This window comes from Rhinopithecus bieti, unplaced genomic scaffold, assembly GCF_001698545.2.
Source record: "Rhinopithecus bieti isolate Rb0 unplaced genomic scaffold, ASM169854v2 scaffold_9712, whole genome shotgun sequence".
Taxonomy (NCBI): domain Eukaryota; kingdom Metazoa; phylum Chordata; class Mammalia; order Primates; family Cercopithecidae; genus Rhinopithecus; species Rhinopithecus bieti.
In genome coordinates this window covers 1397615-1415754 of record NW_016806339.1, presented here as the reverse complement: position 1 = coordinate 1415754, position 18140 = coordinate 1397615, and the positions used below count along the sequence as shown (strand labels likewise).

Below are 18140 nucleotides of genomic sequence, written 5' to 3'. Positions count from 1 at the left end.
GTGTGGACTTAACTTTCCTTGAACTCTCTGGGTGGAGAGCGGGATAGAATTTGGCTGCTAGTTTATTTTGAAAAAAAGGTACAGTTTTGAGAGCTTCTCATATCATCTCTGAATCTGTCAACTGCCTAGATTTAGGGTGATTGTTAGGTGCTTTATGTTATCAATCATAGAGATGCAATTTTAGGAAAGGGAATAATGAATCAAATGCTCACCTCATTTTCCCTTCATGAGTGCCTTATCCTTTGCAATAATGTCATTAGAACAGAAGCCTTCTTTCTGTAATCCAGATGGATTCTAATTCTTCTCTTTATCTAAGCAGGCAGTCTTTCTCTTGATCCCAATTTCACCAATATGTCCATTTTAGCATCTGTTTATATTTTTCAGAAAACAAAACTATCCAATACAAGTGCATTTACTGGATATGTCACATAGTACACCCCACAGCAGTCAATTTAATAAATCCTAATTTGCTATGTTTGTCCTTTTAAGTCACTGAGATTAATTTCATTCAGAAATGATCACTGTAATCGCACATCCCTTCCTGTGGTCTCACTTACATTTTAGGGCAGAGGGGAGGATATGAAGAGGCCACCATGTTCAGGCTTTCCAACAGCAGAAGAGCAAGCATGGCAGATAGAGGACCTCTCCCTTAACACTTTTGCCTACTCATGGGACCTCTAGATTTCCAGAAAATAAAGTGAATAAAATTAAATAAGGAGTGAACAATGTTGGTTATAAGTATATGGTAGTTTAAAACAGCGTCAGCTCTAATGCATTTCCATTAGCTGGAGGCTTAGAGGGAGAATGATGGTACATACAATGCTCCAGGGATTGTACATTATCTGGAGTTTACCTTTGAATATATTTGTAACAAACTCTAAAATGTCCGAGTAGTACCTGTAGTAGGGTATGTCCTCAAGTGAAAGTCTCCAGTATGTCATAATGGAGAAAAAAATAGTTGATAAATACCATTCAAAAATAACTGAATAGAGAAATATTCATGCTTAATGAATGATTAGATTTAAATAGCTTTTAAAAATGTTGAGTATTATTGTATGTACATATTTGCAGTACAAATAATTTGCATTTAGAAAATAAAATTTTAGCACTTTTATAGGATAATTAGGTTTGAAATTTTGTGTGGATTTTAGAAATTCTATTTAGAAACTTTACTTGGCTAGCTCTGTATTTTCTTAAAAAGCATCAAAACAATGGGAGATAACTCTAGTTATATAGCTGTGGCCTGAGGTATACTACTATCTCATTAATTCTGAGAGTATTTAAGTTAGCAAGGGGCAGATGCTATTATCTCCATTGTACAGACCCTGAGCCTAAGGCACAATAACCGAAGATCAGCTGACTTGTCCTCCAGGTCCCATAGGGCTTCTTGGGATAGAATTATTTTCTTGTTCTGTTATTTTTTGTGTGCTTTTTCTTTCCCATTAAACACACATACATCCACATACCCCATTAACAAAATTCCTCGAAACATTTCAATGTTTTTATAATTATTTTGATTTTATTTCTCTCTTAATTCTAGCTAGCTTGTCTTCTTTGCTCTCTTTCATTCTGCTCCCACCTTCTCTTATCGAGCACCCCTTTTTGTTTACATCTCCAAATATTTATTTTCAAGCAAACCTTCTTCAGTGCCAATGAAGAAAGACAAAAATGTAGATCAATAAATCAAACATTTTACAGAAATACTTGTTTTAACTTCTACCCTATTTCTCTCTCTTGTCGTATATTTAAGAGTAGTAGTGCATTCCCGCTTTCTCTATTTCTCCATTTATTGACAAGCCAATCTTCTACTTCTTTTGGTCCAACCTAGAATTGTTCCCAGAGTTTAGAGATGCTGTAGCCACAATGGCCTTCTAAAGGATAAATCCAATGGGCATGTGGTAGTCAGAATCCTTCTTGATGTCTCTGATGCTTTTGATCACATAGGATTGCCTTTCTGGAAATGTTATGTTTCCTTGACTTCTGAGTTTTGAAAGTGACCTGCTTTTCATTCTCATCTTTTTGTTGTTGTTGTTATTGTTTTTGAGACGGAGTCTCGCTCTGTCACCAGGCTGGAGTGCGGTGGCGCGATCTCGGCTCACTGCAACCTCTGCCTCCCGGGTTCAAGCGATTCTCCTGCCTCAGCTTCCTGAGTAGCTGGGATTATAGTCACTTATTGCCATGCCCCGCTAATTTTTGTAGTTTTGGTAGAGATGAGGTTTCGCCATGTTGGCCAGGATGGTCTCAATCTCTTGACCTCATGATCCGCCCGCCTCAGCCTCCCAAAGTGCTGTGATTACAGGTGTGAGCCACTGCGCCTAGCCCTCACCCATTTTTTTTTAATTGCTTGCTTCTAGCAATATGGAATATGGAATCTATAATCAACCCCCAAATATATATTATCTATCAAATTTCTTTTAGAGATCTCAACCAACAAACCACTGTCTTTGCAGTGCCTGCCCTAAATTCCTGAGTGTTAGAGAATCTTGTTTATGCCCCCATTTTACTGGAAACTTGATCACATTATATTTTTGTGCTTTTATAGACTGATAAGGTTTTGAGTTTCTTAAATGTGTAGAATCATTGTTGGAGCATCCTCGAAACCCTGGGACATAATAGGCATAAAATAAATGGAGGTCTAGTGAATTAATGACTCAATCCAGTAAGATATATGGGCTTTCTTTATAATGGCCTTGCTGTCCATTTTCACTGCCACCACCTTCTCTCAGCCTTACTTCTTGCTAGGTAAATATTTCATTATACTTTATCTCCTAGCATAATCTTCTGCCTTCAACATTTCTTCTTCCTCCTCTTTCATAAGGAACTGTCAGAAAATGTCTTCATTATTGATCTTTTCTTTAGATAATTCACTTACCTAAAGAAATTATTTGATTTTCACTCTCTTGTTTTTTAATTCTTTCACACATCTCATCCACAGGTTTTGGAATAATTTTCTTTAAGATCTCCGTCTTGCAGGACTTATTCAAGTCTGTAGCTTGTCTTCACAATTTCAAAGAGCTGGCAGATTGACACTCTTCCTCAAGCTCTTTTGCTTTCTTTGCTTTCTCTTCTCTTAGATAGATCAATTTGCATTTACAGGACACAAAATCATTTATCACCCCAGACAGAAAAATACAAAGTTCAGACACTGCAATTTACTAAATGTCTTTATGACCATACTTTTAAGTCTCAAGATGGAACCAGGAGTCTACTGACTCTCCCTGGAAACTATTTTATACCCTTAAAGAACCAGCTAACTGCCTGGAGCATATTGCTTTCTTGAACCTCTACCTATGTTCTTCCTGACAATAAAGTTTCTCATTCCTTTCTGTGCCTCTTCATCAGCTGGGGATTTTTAAAAACTCGCGATCTCTGAGTCCCGCCCTGATTGCTGATTCATTGCATTTAAGTTGGGACCAGATATTGGCATCTGGTTTTTCCACCAGGTCTCTGGGTGATACTAAGGCACATCTAGGTTAAAGAATTATCACGTAAACTATTCTACTTCAGAGTATCAGTAATTAACAAAGTGACAGTTACATATATAATGCAAATTCATTCTCTCTGTCAGGAGTTGACACTCTGCTTTACATTTCTGCTTTAGTCAATCTTTCTGGAATATATAAATAATATGAATATGGTGTAATAACCTTCGCTGTAAAACAGCTATCTTTTCAGTACTCAACTGTCTGCCTCTCTCTTGCCATTTCTCTCTCTTTCTCTCATTTCATCTAACTCTGTATGTCTGATATACTATTTAAATTAAATCTTAATTCTTGCATCAATGGGAGCTCTTTCAGATTTTTGACTTCTGTATTAATTTGGTTCACATTGTCAACTTAAATACTTGACCACAAAAAACTTATTATTCAAAATTATCAAAATGAATTTGAAGAGCTAGTGATGTAATGCTGATATCTTACTATGACATTCTAATAAAATATTTTAAAATGTGAATAAAATGATAGGTGTGATATATTATAATCCATTGTATGATACATTTTATTTTAAATATTTATTGTCAGTTACATTTTATTCATTCAGATGTTATTTTAAATGCAAAAGCATTTTATACAAGAAAGGAAGAATTGATGAATTTAAATATTTTCTAATATATAAATAGATATCAATATTTTAAAATTATGCAATTTTTACTTCTAAAATAACTGATAAAGATTAAATATTCACAGTCAAAATAGGGTAGGAAATCAAGAAAACAAAATGCATAGGTTCATAGCAGTCATTATATAGTACATTACAGGAAAAACATTATTTTATTCTTAACATTTTTCATTATAAACATAGTTATCACTGGTTTCTCTGCTAGCCTATCCACTTTTGGTGGAATAAACATTTAAGCACATATTTCAAAATTTTTCCAGAATTATTCCAAATTTCAACCAAATGTCACTTTTTTTTCTACTTTTATATCAAAATGAAACACCATTTCTAATCATTTCTTATTTTCTGTTTCTAAGTTTATTGGTATGTCTTATGTATTTCTGTATTCATTTTGAGCTTTCTTCTTGTGTTAATGAGGATATTCTAAAAGATTTGAAAGTCATTAAAATAGAATTAAGAACAGCAGTTGACCCTCCTTTCTCTTTTTATGTGTTTGTTTATTTTTAAATCCATTGCTATGTCTTTAAATGATAATATGTCTGCATAACCCTTGACATTCTCGGCTAAATTCAACATTGTCATTAAAATTTCATTGTTCAGAAGTATTTACTGAATATTTTCTGTGTGTAGAACAATGTGGTTTTAGGAGACTGTCAGTGGTCTCATTTCCAAGGTGAGACCAAAAGCATTAAACAGTCACAGGTGGTGGGGTGGATGGAGGTGGATGGGGGGGTTGGGGGTGGACCGGGAGGGGTGGGAGAAAGGAAAATACACCATACACAGGTTAAAAATGGGGAAGGGGGTTAAAAATGAGGGTACAAATTGATTTGTTTATTTTTTAAATACAGGGTATTTACATTTCCTTATACATATTTATTAAATACGGGGTAAAATATCACAACTATATTACTGTAAAGAAATATGAGAATCATTAGTGAAATAAGAATAATGTTTCTAAAAAGTTTATTGTGAGTAAATTTAAATCCATGACATACATACTATGTATATTGAAAATATTTGTAATTGTTTATAAATACTGCAGTTCCAATTCAGTGAAACATTATAAAGAAGAGAACATGAATTAAATGTTTTCCTTTTGTATTAAGATTCAGCTATTCTGATTTTGACTTTGAATCAGAATAAAAAGGAGACTTTGTAAAGATTGTACACTTCAAATAAGTACATGAATTGTGAGCTACCGGGTTAAAAATACTGAGAATTCACGATATTTTCAGCTAGTCTTCCATCTATGACAAAATAAAGGGAAATTTTATGGAAGCATGTGTTTGTCTTTAGCAAAGCCAATTTATAAATTGGGGGAGATGTTATAACTCTTCTTAGCTTTCCCATTAATAACCTACCATGTGCATATAATCCTTAGTATTTCTAAAATTCTACTGGTCCAGGTCATGATTAGTAATTTGTATCATGAACATTCAAGTTATAAAGGTGCAAAAAAGGTTTTGTAACCTTTTACTGTTTTCTGGCAGCATTAATTTTATACTTTGTAATAAAAAGAAACAGTCTGAGTTATAAGTTTAAAATATGTACACTTCTGACATTTTCAAATTCATGCAGCTGCTTTATGGATACAACTATTGCCAAGAATAATCTCAGACTGACATTGCAGGACATTTTTATATGTTTTTCCAAATTATAATTCTTATGTAGCACTGTCAATACATGTCATTGGTTTGTTCCTTTAATGAGCCTATTATTTTATTTTATTTTATTTTGTCGTTAACTAAGATAATCTGCAAATACCTTCCATCTTCAGTCCAGCCATTGTTAGTAACATAGCAAATTGTGGGGTTCAATTGGATAAAGTTTCATAAAATTTTTAAGAAACAAATTAAAGGCTGTACATGATTTTACTTTATTGAACAAATCACAAACAGTAATATTAAGAACACACAATTAAACTTTATAGTTTATTTTCTACTCACTGTTTAGGGATACCTTTATCTATTATTTCAGTAAAACTCTTACAATTTCAAGGTCAATAGACAATATTTTTATAGGAATTATGTCATAAACATATTTCTGTTTCCTAGCACTGCATCTAAATTCCTATTTGTCAGCTGTACTTTGAATAGTTTAAGTCAACTGCCATCTCATTTGATTTTATAACTTTGTATCATATGGACAAAGTATTTAAAAATTGAGTCTTCTTACAATGGATTAGTTCAATATTTACTGCCTTCACAAATCAGTGACCTTGTTTTTTTAGAGTCCATTTCTGGAAAGCATATCTGAAGTGAGTACTATTAGAATAGAAAAAGGTTGAATATGTGGAACTAACATATCAGATTTAAATGTGTGTTTTAGTGAAATTACTGTTTTTTAAATCTCTGTTTCTGAAAGGAAATTTCCAGTTTTACCATAATAAAATCTAAGTTCTAGACATTGCCTTAGATAATACATAGTTAACTAACGCGATTTCAACATATCTATATATTTTGTATTAGTTGCCGGTAGACCTTAATGTATATAATTTATGTATTTTTTGTTAATAAGATCATTTACAATCTTATATCGTAGTGACATTCAGAATCTTTTCTTTTGCAGCCATTTCGTAGAGTGACGTTTTCTGTTGTGAGTCAGCCTCAGGACCCACATCAAGGGTCACTGCAGAGTTGCTATGACAGCGGGCTGGAGGAGTCAGAAACACCAAGCAGTAAGAGTTCTTCAGGGCCAAGACTGGGTGCCCTTCCACTCCCAGAGGACAACTATGAAAGGACCACGCCGGATGGCAGTGTTGGTGAGGCAGAGCATATGGAAAATGGTAGGGGCAAACACAACATCCACACACATAATCACGCTAGTGAGCCGTAATAAGTTGACTCACGAAGGTCAGTCTAAAACCAAAATAAAATAGCTGACATTAAAATCATTTTATTTAAGTGATAAATATTTGCTGAAACACAGAAATGCCAAATAAAGGAACATAACTCTGTAGATAAAATTCACCCAAATTGCACCACCATTTTAAAACATCCTGTCCGAAATAAACGCACTTATAAATAAATCAGAACAGGGCCCACTGTGAAGGAAGCTAAACAAGTGCAGAATTCCTAAACAATAGTCACCAAGAAAGGTCTTGTCTAATTGTTTTCTTCTATTCATTTTTGTCATGCAACTATTTCTTCAAGTACAACTGTCTAGTCTTAGTGGAAGGAAATGAAAGAAACATACCTTGCTCTACCTTTTCTTGTCCTAGATGTTTAGAAAAGCGTTTTCAAACCTCTCCTTTCCAGTGATCACTGAATAGAGTCAAAGGAGAATCGTACTACTTTGTTCTATATAATATGCAATAAATACTATTAGAATTTCCCTCTTACTTAAATATAAGGTGTTTTTTCATTTTTATGTGAAAGAAAGGAAGGAAAATAAATCATAATACTCCGTCTTTTTATACTGTTTTGAGGTGATTCTCATAATTACCACAATTGACCTTGTATACATTTTCCTTTAAGTTATACGTTTAGATTGCAAGTAGCACTTATAAAACTTTCCACATTTGTTTATATTCCCAGAGATAATTTGGTGATTTATTTTCTGGATTTTGAGTCATAAGTAAATGCCTGAGGAATAGATTTGTGTCAAATAATGGAATGGTAAAATTCATCCAAACTTCATTATTCTTTCAAATATGAAGAGAGAGATACGGTTATACAGAGAGAAAAGAAGAGGAATCACACACATTTTATCCCTAGTAAAACTTGAAATGGATTTATGTCTTTTGCTATCTCAACCCCCGAGTGAAATAAGATACTCTAACTTTGTGTTATATACCAGTTTCTTTAGTGCCGATATATATGCAAGTAGAGCATATTAATGCAGGAGAAAGACTGATTTTCTTCTGGAAGTTTACCTATGAATATTAAAATCCAATATTAGAATACAATATATCATAAATGACCCCAAGTGAAAGTATTGCTAAATTATATTATGCTAAATAATTATTTATCCACATTGTTCTTGGGTAAGAAGATATGATATCAGGGTCTGATGACTGATGTCCCTCTTGATTAATTTTGCATAGTTAAAATGACATTTTTGCCTTATGGCTATAAAGGCATGTTTATCTGTGTGTATGGTGGTGTGTGCTTATGTGGATGGGAGTCTGGTGTGGTTTCTAAGAATTATGTTTTTTTTTAGTAATTTTTTTAATGGGCATACAATTTTGGTATGAATTGCAATGCTGATGAAAATATATTTAAGGCAGATATGTTTAAAATTATTTGGAAAAGAAATTAAACTAAAATACTGTAATTACATACGTAATGTGTAACTACATATGTAATTTGGAGGTCAGCTTTATTAAAAAAGGACTTTTTACCACTGGCATTATAATCATTTTTTAATGTTAGTTTCTGTTTTATGAGTTTATGCGGATTCATCACCTTTAAAATAAGAAATAAATAATGAATAATTAAAAGATAATTATGTAATTACATGCAATTACATGTATGTAATCATATGCCCTATAATGTATTCTTTATTACACATGTAACATGTAATTACAGATATGTACATGTAATATAGAATACATATATAGTACATGTAACTACATGTAATACATATATGTAATTACAGTATTTTTAATATAGATAAATGATAAATAGAGCATACCTAGGAAGGCAGGATTAACTTAATTTAGGGGTATTACTACATCTGAGATTACCTTTTCATGAGAACATATAATTTTGTTTGTGTTTTAAGAAGTACTTATTCTTATTGTAAAGAACAGAATGCACAATTAAATTTTTATTTTTTGGATGTCAGCTTTATTAAAAAAAGACTTTGTACTACTGACATTATAATCATTTTTTAATGTTAGTTTCTGTTTTATTAGTTTATGGGGATTCATCACCTTTAAAATAAGAAAGAAATGATGAATAATTAAAATATAATTATATGTGACAAACACATGTCGGTTACGTTTTAGGAAACATACATGTCATGGAAAACTTAACAGGTGAGCTTGTTAATAAAATAGAAAGTATAATGAGAAAGAGTTCCAAAAAGCGACCTTTAATTCTTTTTTATAACTAAGTTTTTAAGACCTGTTAAAAGGAAGGGCCATGATAATGTAATGGATTTTTCCTGATTTTGTATGTGATCAACACTTGAAATTCAGAGTTTGTGTGACCATTTGTCATCTACTAGCTGTGATTCATATTAACCTTGATCTATAGGTAATAACAGAATGAAATGCAATGCACTATGGGTGATCTAACTGTAGCAGTTGACCTTTGAGTAACAATTTTGTTGGGTCCATGTTTTCAAACTACTCATCTAGCCATAAAGTACAATTGTATCGCTTAAATTCTGGTAATTTCATCTTCAATATTAATGGATCATTCTGACATAAATAGAATTGGAATTGAAACCTGTCAAGTATTCATTTGTCACATTTAATTGGAATCCAGGTAATCTGTAGTTTTTTGCTTGACTAGGTTTTAATCAGGATTTGTATTGGATTTTCATTTGGATTTTCCATTAAAATAGCATTTGGGATGCTGTGCTAGTTCCTTATTATTATGACCTCAAATATTTTTCTGGAATTTTAACCTATGTGAAACAATGCAGTTATCACCAAGTGTTTGGGATTAACTTTCATTGTAAAATTGAGAAGATAATTTCCAGTGCAATAACAAGCAAAATTCCAATGTCATGCTACAAACCAGGAATAAGTTAAGATAGCTAATGATAAAAATACGTTTTCACAAATGCAAAGAAGGAACTGAAACAGGAAAATTTAAGTGAAATGTACTTACGTTTTACAAAAGTGTTATCTTCTTTCTGTACTGTAGTATGATAAATACAATTTCATCCCAAGGGCCTGTGTGTTAATGCCCTGTTTAACAAGCTTTAAGCTATATTCTAAAACACATTACTGCCAAATGTGGCATGAGGTTTTATTCTGTTATTAGCTAAGGAAAAAGAATACACCATAAGAATAAACATAATTTCTTACCACCAGAATCTAATAATGTAGAATGAGACCCACCATTTTAAAGTTCCAAATCTGTAAAATGCCTCAGGTCCCTAACCCTACATTACACCATTTAAAAAATAGTTTAAGAAAACCTTATTAGTTATACATTTATTTGTGATAAAGATTACTAATATATATTTCTTTGCCTTTAATTATCATCAACATTATGATAATCTCATGCTAATCCTTTAGTATCAATCTAATCAAACATTGAAGTAATTGGTTATTTGTTATTTCATTACAATACATTTAGCAATAAAGTAATAATTCATATAGAGTTTATGGTGGGAAATAGGTAATAAAAACATTTGATAATGAAAATGTTAGAATAATTGATGCATATTGCTATGAATTGATAATTCAAGTAAAACCCAAACATTAGGCTTAAAAGCACCATCTCATTCAAGGCAAGCATTGACTATGCAAGAGTTTGCTCTTATTTTAATTATGCAGTACTCTTCAGACTTTCTCTTGGAGTGGGATAGAACAGTTTCTTTAGGTCTATGGTATTTATCCTGGTCCTTCATGCCGTGGCCTACTTGATCTTTCCAAAGCCCCCTCTAAATTATCTTTGCAAAGCCAGTTTGCCTTTGCTATGTAAGCCTTTGTGATAATTAGTGTTTAATAAGCTCAGATATAGAAAACACCTCTCTTGGCTTCTCATCTCAATTTTGCCATCGGTGTGGGTAGGCTACTGTCTAAGGAAATTAATCAATCAACTCTGAAATCTTACTCGGTTCCAGGTCCAATAATCTGTGATTCTCTTACATTCAATTTTTCTTGTATCTTTTATGCTATAGAATAGAGACATTTGTCTCATAGTGAGATAGTGAGTGAATTTGATAATGTATGTTAATGTGGGCAGGCCAATACTGATTCTAGGGCCTTTCTGTCAACCCACACAGCAAGTGCATTTTAATAGTAGAAAATGCATTTTTTACATAAATCAAAGGAGTGGACTGAATCAAATGGTGTGATTTCTGGCCAGGTGGGTGGAAATGTTGGCACCATAGTAGGCCAGCGTGGGAGACAGCTGTGGAGCCTCCTTCAGATCCCACTATGCAAGAGCCATCTGCATCTGATCAAGCCCTGAGTGCAATGCCCTCGAAATACATTAATTATGATTAAGACATTTCACAATAGAATAAGCACATATATTTTCTTACTTAGCAGTGTGAACTTTGGTCAGAGTGCAAATAAAAAAAAAGATAGGAAATGATATGTATTTTTCTGTAGGTAGACTTTCTTAAATATCAACCATAAAATAAATTAAAAAAAAAAAAAAACAGCAGATGATCCATAAAACAGGTTTATAAAAGTTAAATGAGGTTAGAAATTTGGCCACTCTAAATCCCTAATTCATTTTATGCCTCTTGATTTTCTCAGATCTTTAAATAATACTTTTGACTTTTATACATGAATATTTTTGAACTTTCCCTTTCCAAACTTCCTTACTTTGTCACACTTATATAAGCTAAGCTCAACTGTTTGATTCATTCTGTTTCCTTCATCTCTTCATTCTACATGCATTATACCTTGTCCTTGATTATTTAAACATGCTGCAGTAAACCATGGACTTTTCATATTGCTTTTAGACAGTGTATTTGAAATATCATTGGGAATAAACCACCAATTTTTAATGGCCAAGTGTAATGGGACTAGAGACTAAATGCATATCTTTGTAGGAGATAAAGGACCTCCTCTTTCTCTCTCCTTTTCTCCTGTTTACCCAATTTTCAAGCAGGCATCTGTCAGGTAAAGTTGTCTAGTTATTGGTTTGTGCTGATTTCATGTAGGTTGAGCAAACTTCTCTAGCAAGGCTGCCTCTTCCATCTTTCCATAGATTCTCATATACTTTTTAATGGCATAAGCACAATACCTAAAAAACCAAATGCTTGTCATACCTTTTTTCGTCTTCTGCAGGAAGAGACTAACATTCCTTGCTAAGGATTCATTTTCATAGTTTTGCATTTCTCTATGTCACTCTAATTGCCAGTGTCTGACTGAGGCTGCATTTTTTTCATTTTTCCTGTCAATTGTGACATGGCTCTGTACCTCCCAAGTATCCTCCAAAAGTCTGTATGCCACCACTTTGGGAGGGTACTATTCACTTTGATTTCTTCATAGTAATATATAGAGAGAGGGATTATAGAGACTGTCTCTAAGCCAGATCTCAACTAATTAAAATGTGTCCTATGTCTGGTAAAAGGAACAGTACAATCTAAAAGAATCTATAGAATAATCGGCAGTGCTGTGAGTAGAATCTACTAGTTTACAAAACAAGCTTTGAAATCTGATGATACCAGTTTGAATTCTGGCTTTACCTCCTACAAGGAGTATTATTTTCTAACCCCTCTTAGCTTCACTTTGTTCAATTGCAAATCATAGGATTGCAGAAGGAAGTACATAAGACAACAATGTGTGATAATTTATAAATAAGTAATAAGTTGTATTTTCACTATATTAATTGATAAAATGTTTTGCCATTATTATTTAAATAACAATGATAAATAGTTGGGATTATTATTAACTGCAGGTAGTTTTTTATTTATTTATTTATTTATTTATTTTTTTTTTTTTGAGAGGGAGTCTTCTTCTGTTGCCCAGGCTGGAGTGCAGTGGCGCGATCTCGGCTCACTGCAAGCTCTGCCTCCTGAGTTCACACCATTCTCCTGCCTCAGGCTCCCAAATAGCTGAGACTACAGGTGCCTGCCACCACACCTGTCTAATTTTTTGTGTTTTTAGTAGAGACGGAGTTTTACCATGTTAGCTAGGATGGTCTCCAACTCCTGACCCCATGATCTGCCTGCCTCGGTCTCCTAAAGTGCTGGGATTACAGGTGTGAGCCATCACACCTGGCCAACTTTAGGTAGATTTGATATAGTACAATGGCTTAACCATGAGGACTTCATAAAATGTTCAGCCTCACAAATTTAGCATTTTTTAATTACCAGTATATACTCTCACCTTAAATATTTTCCAGTTAATTTTTTGACTTTTGTGTGGAGTACCATAGGGTAGTACTTGTGAGTAGTGACTTATAAATGTAGCAAAGACCTAAAATGAGGGGAAGGAAGTCTTCTATCTCTTGGCATCAAATCAACCCACTCTTTGTGTTCTCTGTCATTCAAGGTAGGGAGATGTCATGATCCCTCTACATTCTTTTCTCTTTTTTTAAGTGTTCTAGTTGAATGCATTATTCTTCACCTCCCTTTAAATTGCACCTCCCTTTAAACTGCTGCAAATTATTCACATTAACAGGGAAAATGAGCTGAAAATAATGTCCAATTAGTATGCTTACCAGATTCTCAGTCCTTTCTTTTCTAATCTCAATATTAATAATTAACTCGATGAAATGTGTGGCCGTATTCCCCTTTTTATTCTAAGTTGATCCTTTTAAACTAGATGACTTTGCTGAACCCTTATGACATCTGAGGAGGGAATGGGCACTCATGAAATCTCAAAGTGACTTTGGAGGTCAGTTCGTGGTTTTCTTGCTTCCAGACTCCCAAAGCATTTGCTTGTGTGAATTTCAGCACTTGTTGATAATACATTTGATTGTTTTGGTTCCTTATTTAGTTAAGGTATTATTTCAGTCTTTGAATTCTTTTTGCTTATAGATTATATATAATTCTATCCTTCCTCTGATATTATTGTCAGGTTTATGTATAAAAAGCCTTGTGCTGCTAAAACATAACAAACACTCTTAAGCATCTTCTATTTGGTAAAGGAACTCTGGACTGTTTAAGTGTATTTANATATATATATATATATATATATATATATATATATATATATATATATATATATATATATATATATATATATATATATATATATATATATATATATATATATATATATATATATATATATATATATATATATGGTCTTGCTCTGGCTGGAGTGCGATGGTACATTCTTGGCTTACTGTAGCCTCGACCTCCCCGGCTCAAGCGATTCTCTCACCTTAGCCTACTAAGTAGCTGGGGTTACAGGCATGCAACACCATGTCTGAAGTTTTGTTTATTTTTTTGTAGAGACAAAGTCTCACTATATTGCCAAGGCTGGTCTCAAACTCCTGGAATCAAGCGATTATTCTGTCTCGGCCCTGCAAAGTGCCAGGATTTATAGACATGAGCCACCCTGCCCAGTAAGTTAGTACTCTTAACCTGGGAGGTTAGCCCACCTACTGAAAAGTCATTTTAACTCAATATTCCTCTTCTAAGGTAAAACACCTCCATTGTTACCTCTTCTCTTGCAGGTTTTTAGTAAGTAAAGTATTTTTTGCTTTGCAAATAAAACAAAGGAGAATAATAGGTGTCTCTTGTTTCATGGGGTAATTATACAGTGTCAAAGCTGTGGTTATTCATTTTGATTCAACAAACTGACACTGAAAATAAAAAATGACCAAGGCTTTCTGAGGAAATTTAAGTGAAGGAGAAAGAATCTCTGCCTTTAAGATGGAAGTTTTTATGTTTGGGAGATACAACCTTGATCACAGTAAATTAATTATAATGAAAAAAGTAGTAAACTCATTAGAGGAGTTCAGAGTGGTGTGAGGTACAGAGGGGGAAAGGAAAATTATATGGAAGAAACAATTATAAACGCAAGTTTCGAAAATTTTTATTTTATAAATAAAATGTTGGACGGGAAGAAGGCCTTGAAATGATTTTTTCCTGCACATCCTCTCCCTTTACCTACTCATCTTTGATGTATTTAAAAACAATTGTTATACTGGTCTGTAGGCTTCATTTGAAGCCAAATAAATTCAAATTATTTGCTTTATTTTCTAGTCCAGGTACTGTTCCCTTTTATGTCTTCCTTTTCCTTTTTTCATTTTTTAATGTTAAACAAAATTAGTTCAAAAACTCTAAAATTTAGCCTTGATGAAATTGGCAGCAGAAGCTAAATCCACATCTGAACTATAAAATAGATTAATTTTGTGTCTTCCTCTTCTCTCTGCTTATAAACGTGGATAATTACTAAAAATGTGTGTGCTGTAAATAAGACCTTTCAAACTCAGTAAGAACCTGTAAATAATCTTTTGAAGTCATTGTTATTTATTTTCAGACCAGTTGTATTACTCAAATTAAATAGATGATTAAATTACATTGGAGTAGAGTAGATTGGATTACATTATATTTATTTTAAAAAGCAACTCGTCATCCTGGCTAACACTGTGAAACCCCGTCTCTACTAAAAAATACAAAAAACTACAGCCCGGCCGAGGTGGCGGGCGCCTGTAGTCCCCAGCTACTCCGGGAGGCTGAGGCAGGAAGATGGGCGTCAACCCAGGAGCCGGAGCCTTGCCAGGAGCTGAGATCGCGGCCACTGCACTCCAGCCAGGCGACAGAGGCGAGGAACTCCCGTCTCCAAAAAAAAAAAAAAAAAGCAACTCGTTTCTTTTGTGAAGGTGGCAAATTGTTTCGTAATTGTTATAGATTCAAATTAAGCATACAGTATTTATATTACAATCCCTTTATACTGAAATATAGACAGTAGGTTGCTTTGTTTTTAATCTTGTCTCTGATAAATTTTACTTAATATATGCAGGTAGATTTTTTGGCATGAAGTCTCATTATCATGTATGTCTTCTCATTATTGTCCAGAAAATATAATTGTTAAGTTCTTTATAAGAATGAGAAAATATCTGAAATGCATGCAAATTTAAATTCCTCCTCTAGAACAGAGTTTCAACTACTAATATATGATAATCTTAAAGGAAATTAATTTTTGATACTAAATGTTTAAATAAAATCTGTGATTAGTGGTATGTTTTGGGAGTAAACAGACAATAGGATAGTACCCAGCTATTGAAAAATCTTTTTCATTTCTGCTTGAAAATATATCTCCCATGGTTTTATTTCTGCTTCGCAATGCTTAGCATCTTCATTAATTAAGTAGTTCAGAAGCCCTATATGATCTGAGAGTGGTATGCATTTCTTAGGTTGCATTCCTCTAAACCCTAGTGCCCAATGCTGAATTGTGCCTATTGTTTCAATTCCTTGTGAGGCCACATTTCACCAAGGCAGCGTTTGTAGCCAAAGGTCATAGCAGCTATAGCTGAAATTTTATACAATGAACAGGGAATGTAGAGTGTTATAAGAATCCATTGAGTAAAATTCAACGACCATTTGTTGAGCATTTATTTTATGCAAATTTTTATGAAGGACTCAAAGATGAATGACAGGCTCTGTTTACTAAGCATTTACATATTGTCAGAGAGAATGGCGTGTGCAGATTAGATGTTTAAAAGTAAAGGCATGAGAGGCACTATATGGAGAGATTGATTATATGCTACAAGAAGTAGAGGAGGACATGAGTGGGGGTTATAAAGAATCATAGCCATGCTTTGAAGGGTGGAAAAGTAGGGATTTGCTAAGCAGAAATGTGGATAAGGCTGTGGAGAACTGTGAGAGGTACCAAGGATACCTACCTGAGAGGGTGAGGAAAAAGTGGTACCATTTGCCAACCTGGGAAAAGAGGAAAGAGCAGCACATTTTCATTGGAATGATTCTGGTTAAGACATGCTGTACTTAAGGTATCTTTGAAAAATGCAAGTGATATTTAACAGGATATAGATCCGAAATTTGTGAGTATAAATAAGCAGAAGAATGTAGCTTTAGGAGTCATTAGAACACTGGTAATACTGAATTCTTGGGAATAATTCAGACTACAATTTAAATATATGGCACCAGATAAGTGATGTTATCCAAACAGAATGTTGAAAAGTACTGAAATATAAGATAATAAAGGAGAAGTAAGTTTCAACGAATGTGACCGTGAAATACATTAAAAACAAAATCAGGCTGGGCAAGGTGGCTAATGCCTGTAATTGCAGCACTTTGGGAGGCCGAGGTGGGTGGATTGGTTGTGCCCAGGAGTTCCAGATATGCCTGGGCAACATAGCAAGACCTTGTCTCTACAAAAAATAGTTTAAAAATTAGCCAGATGTAGTGACACATGCCTGTAGTCCTAGCCACTTAGGAGGTTGATGAGGGAGGAGGACTTGTGCCCAGAAGTTCCAGGCTGCAGTGAGCTTTAATTATGGCAGTGTACTCCAGCCTGAGTGACAGACTGAGACCCTGTCTCTAAACAAAACAAAACAAAACACAAACAAACAAAAAAGTAAAAACTGAAACAAACAAAATGTGACAGGATAAATGAAGTTAGCATTGGGAAAGTAGTAACTATCAAATATCTAGTCCTACAGAGATGAAGATGGAGAAGTAGACGTGTGGGATCATGTAGATATTGATTAACAAAGAGTTGGGTCATTTGCATGGGAGATATTTTGTGTTTTTACCACCATTCTTCCCCACTGTACCATAAACTGCTTAAAGACAGGACCTGTGCCTTGGCTACCGTTGCATGATACTTCTGGAATTATTCTTCCATATACGTGTCCAAAATAAAACACAAAGTTGAATTAAAGTTGTATGTACTAGACGGGCATGGTGGCTCGCGCCTGTAATCCCAGCACTTTGGGAGGCCGAGGTGGGTGGATCACCTGAGGTCAGGAGTTCGAGACCAGCCTGACCAACATGGAGAAACCCCATCTCTACTAAAAATACAAAATTAACCAGGTGTGGTGGCTCATGCCTGTAACCCCAGTTACTCAGGAGGCTGAGGCAAGAGAATCACTTGAACCTGGGAGACGAAGGTTGCGGTGAGCCAAGATCGTGCATTGCCCTCCAGTCTGAGCAACAAGAGCGAAACTCCATCTCAAAAATAAATAAATAAATAAATAAATAAATAAATAAATAAAATTATGTGTACGAAATAGGGGCCTGATGTTGCTGATACAGATTTAACAGAATTGAGACAACTCAGAAAGCTGGAAACCAGAAAATGGAATTAAGAACACAATTGAGAATTTCTTTCTCAGGTCACCAAGTCCATTGTGACATCATTATCAGAGGCAGGGGCATGGTGGCATCTTTTGATGTCAATCTTAATGAATTTCTAATTGCTTTATGCTTCTATTTTTCAGGACTTTTTTTTTTTTTTTTTT

The 18140-nt window shown here is 34.0% G+C and overlaps 1 protein-coding gene across 8 annotated transcripts in view; it reads left to right on the top strand.

The window, feature by feature from the left end:
* Positions 1–18140, top strand: part of PCDH7 (protocadherin 7) — a 454149-nt gene that overhangs the window by 199773 nt on the left and 236236 nt on the right. For 3 of the 8 annotated variants that reach the window (XM_017875679.1, XM_017875681.1, XM_017875686.1), the window contains one exon: positions 6688–6904. In XM_017875679.1, the coding sequence (XP_017731168.1) occupies positions 6688–6904 (217 nt within the window). The remainder of the gene's footprint in view (positions 1–6687; positions 6905–18140) is intronic. The other 5 variants (XM_017875683.1, XM_017875680.1, XM_017875687.1 and 2 more) reach the window with 2 other exon arrangements.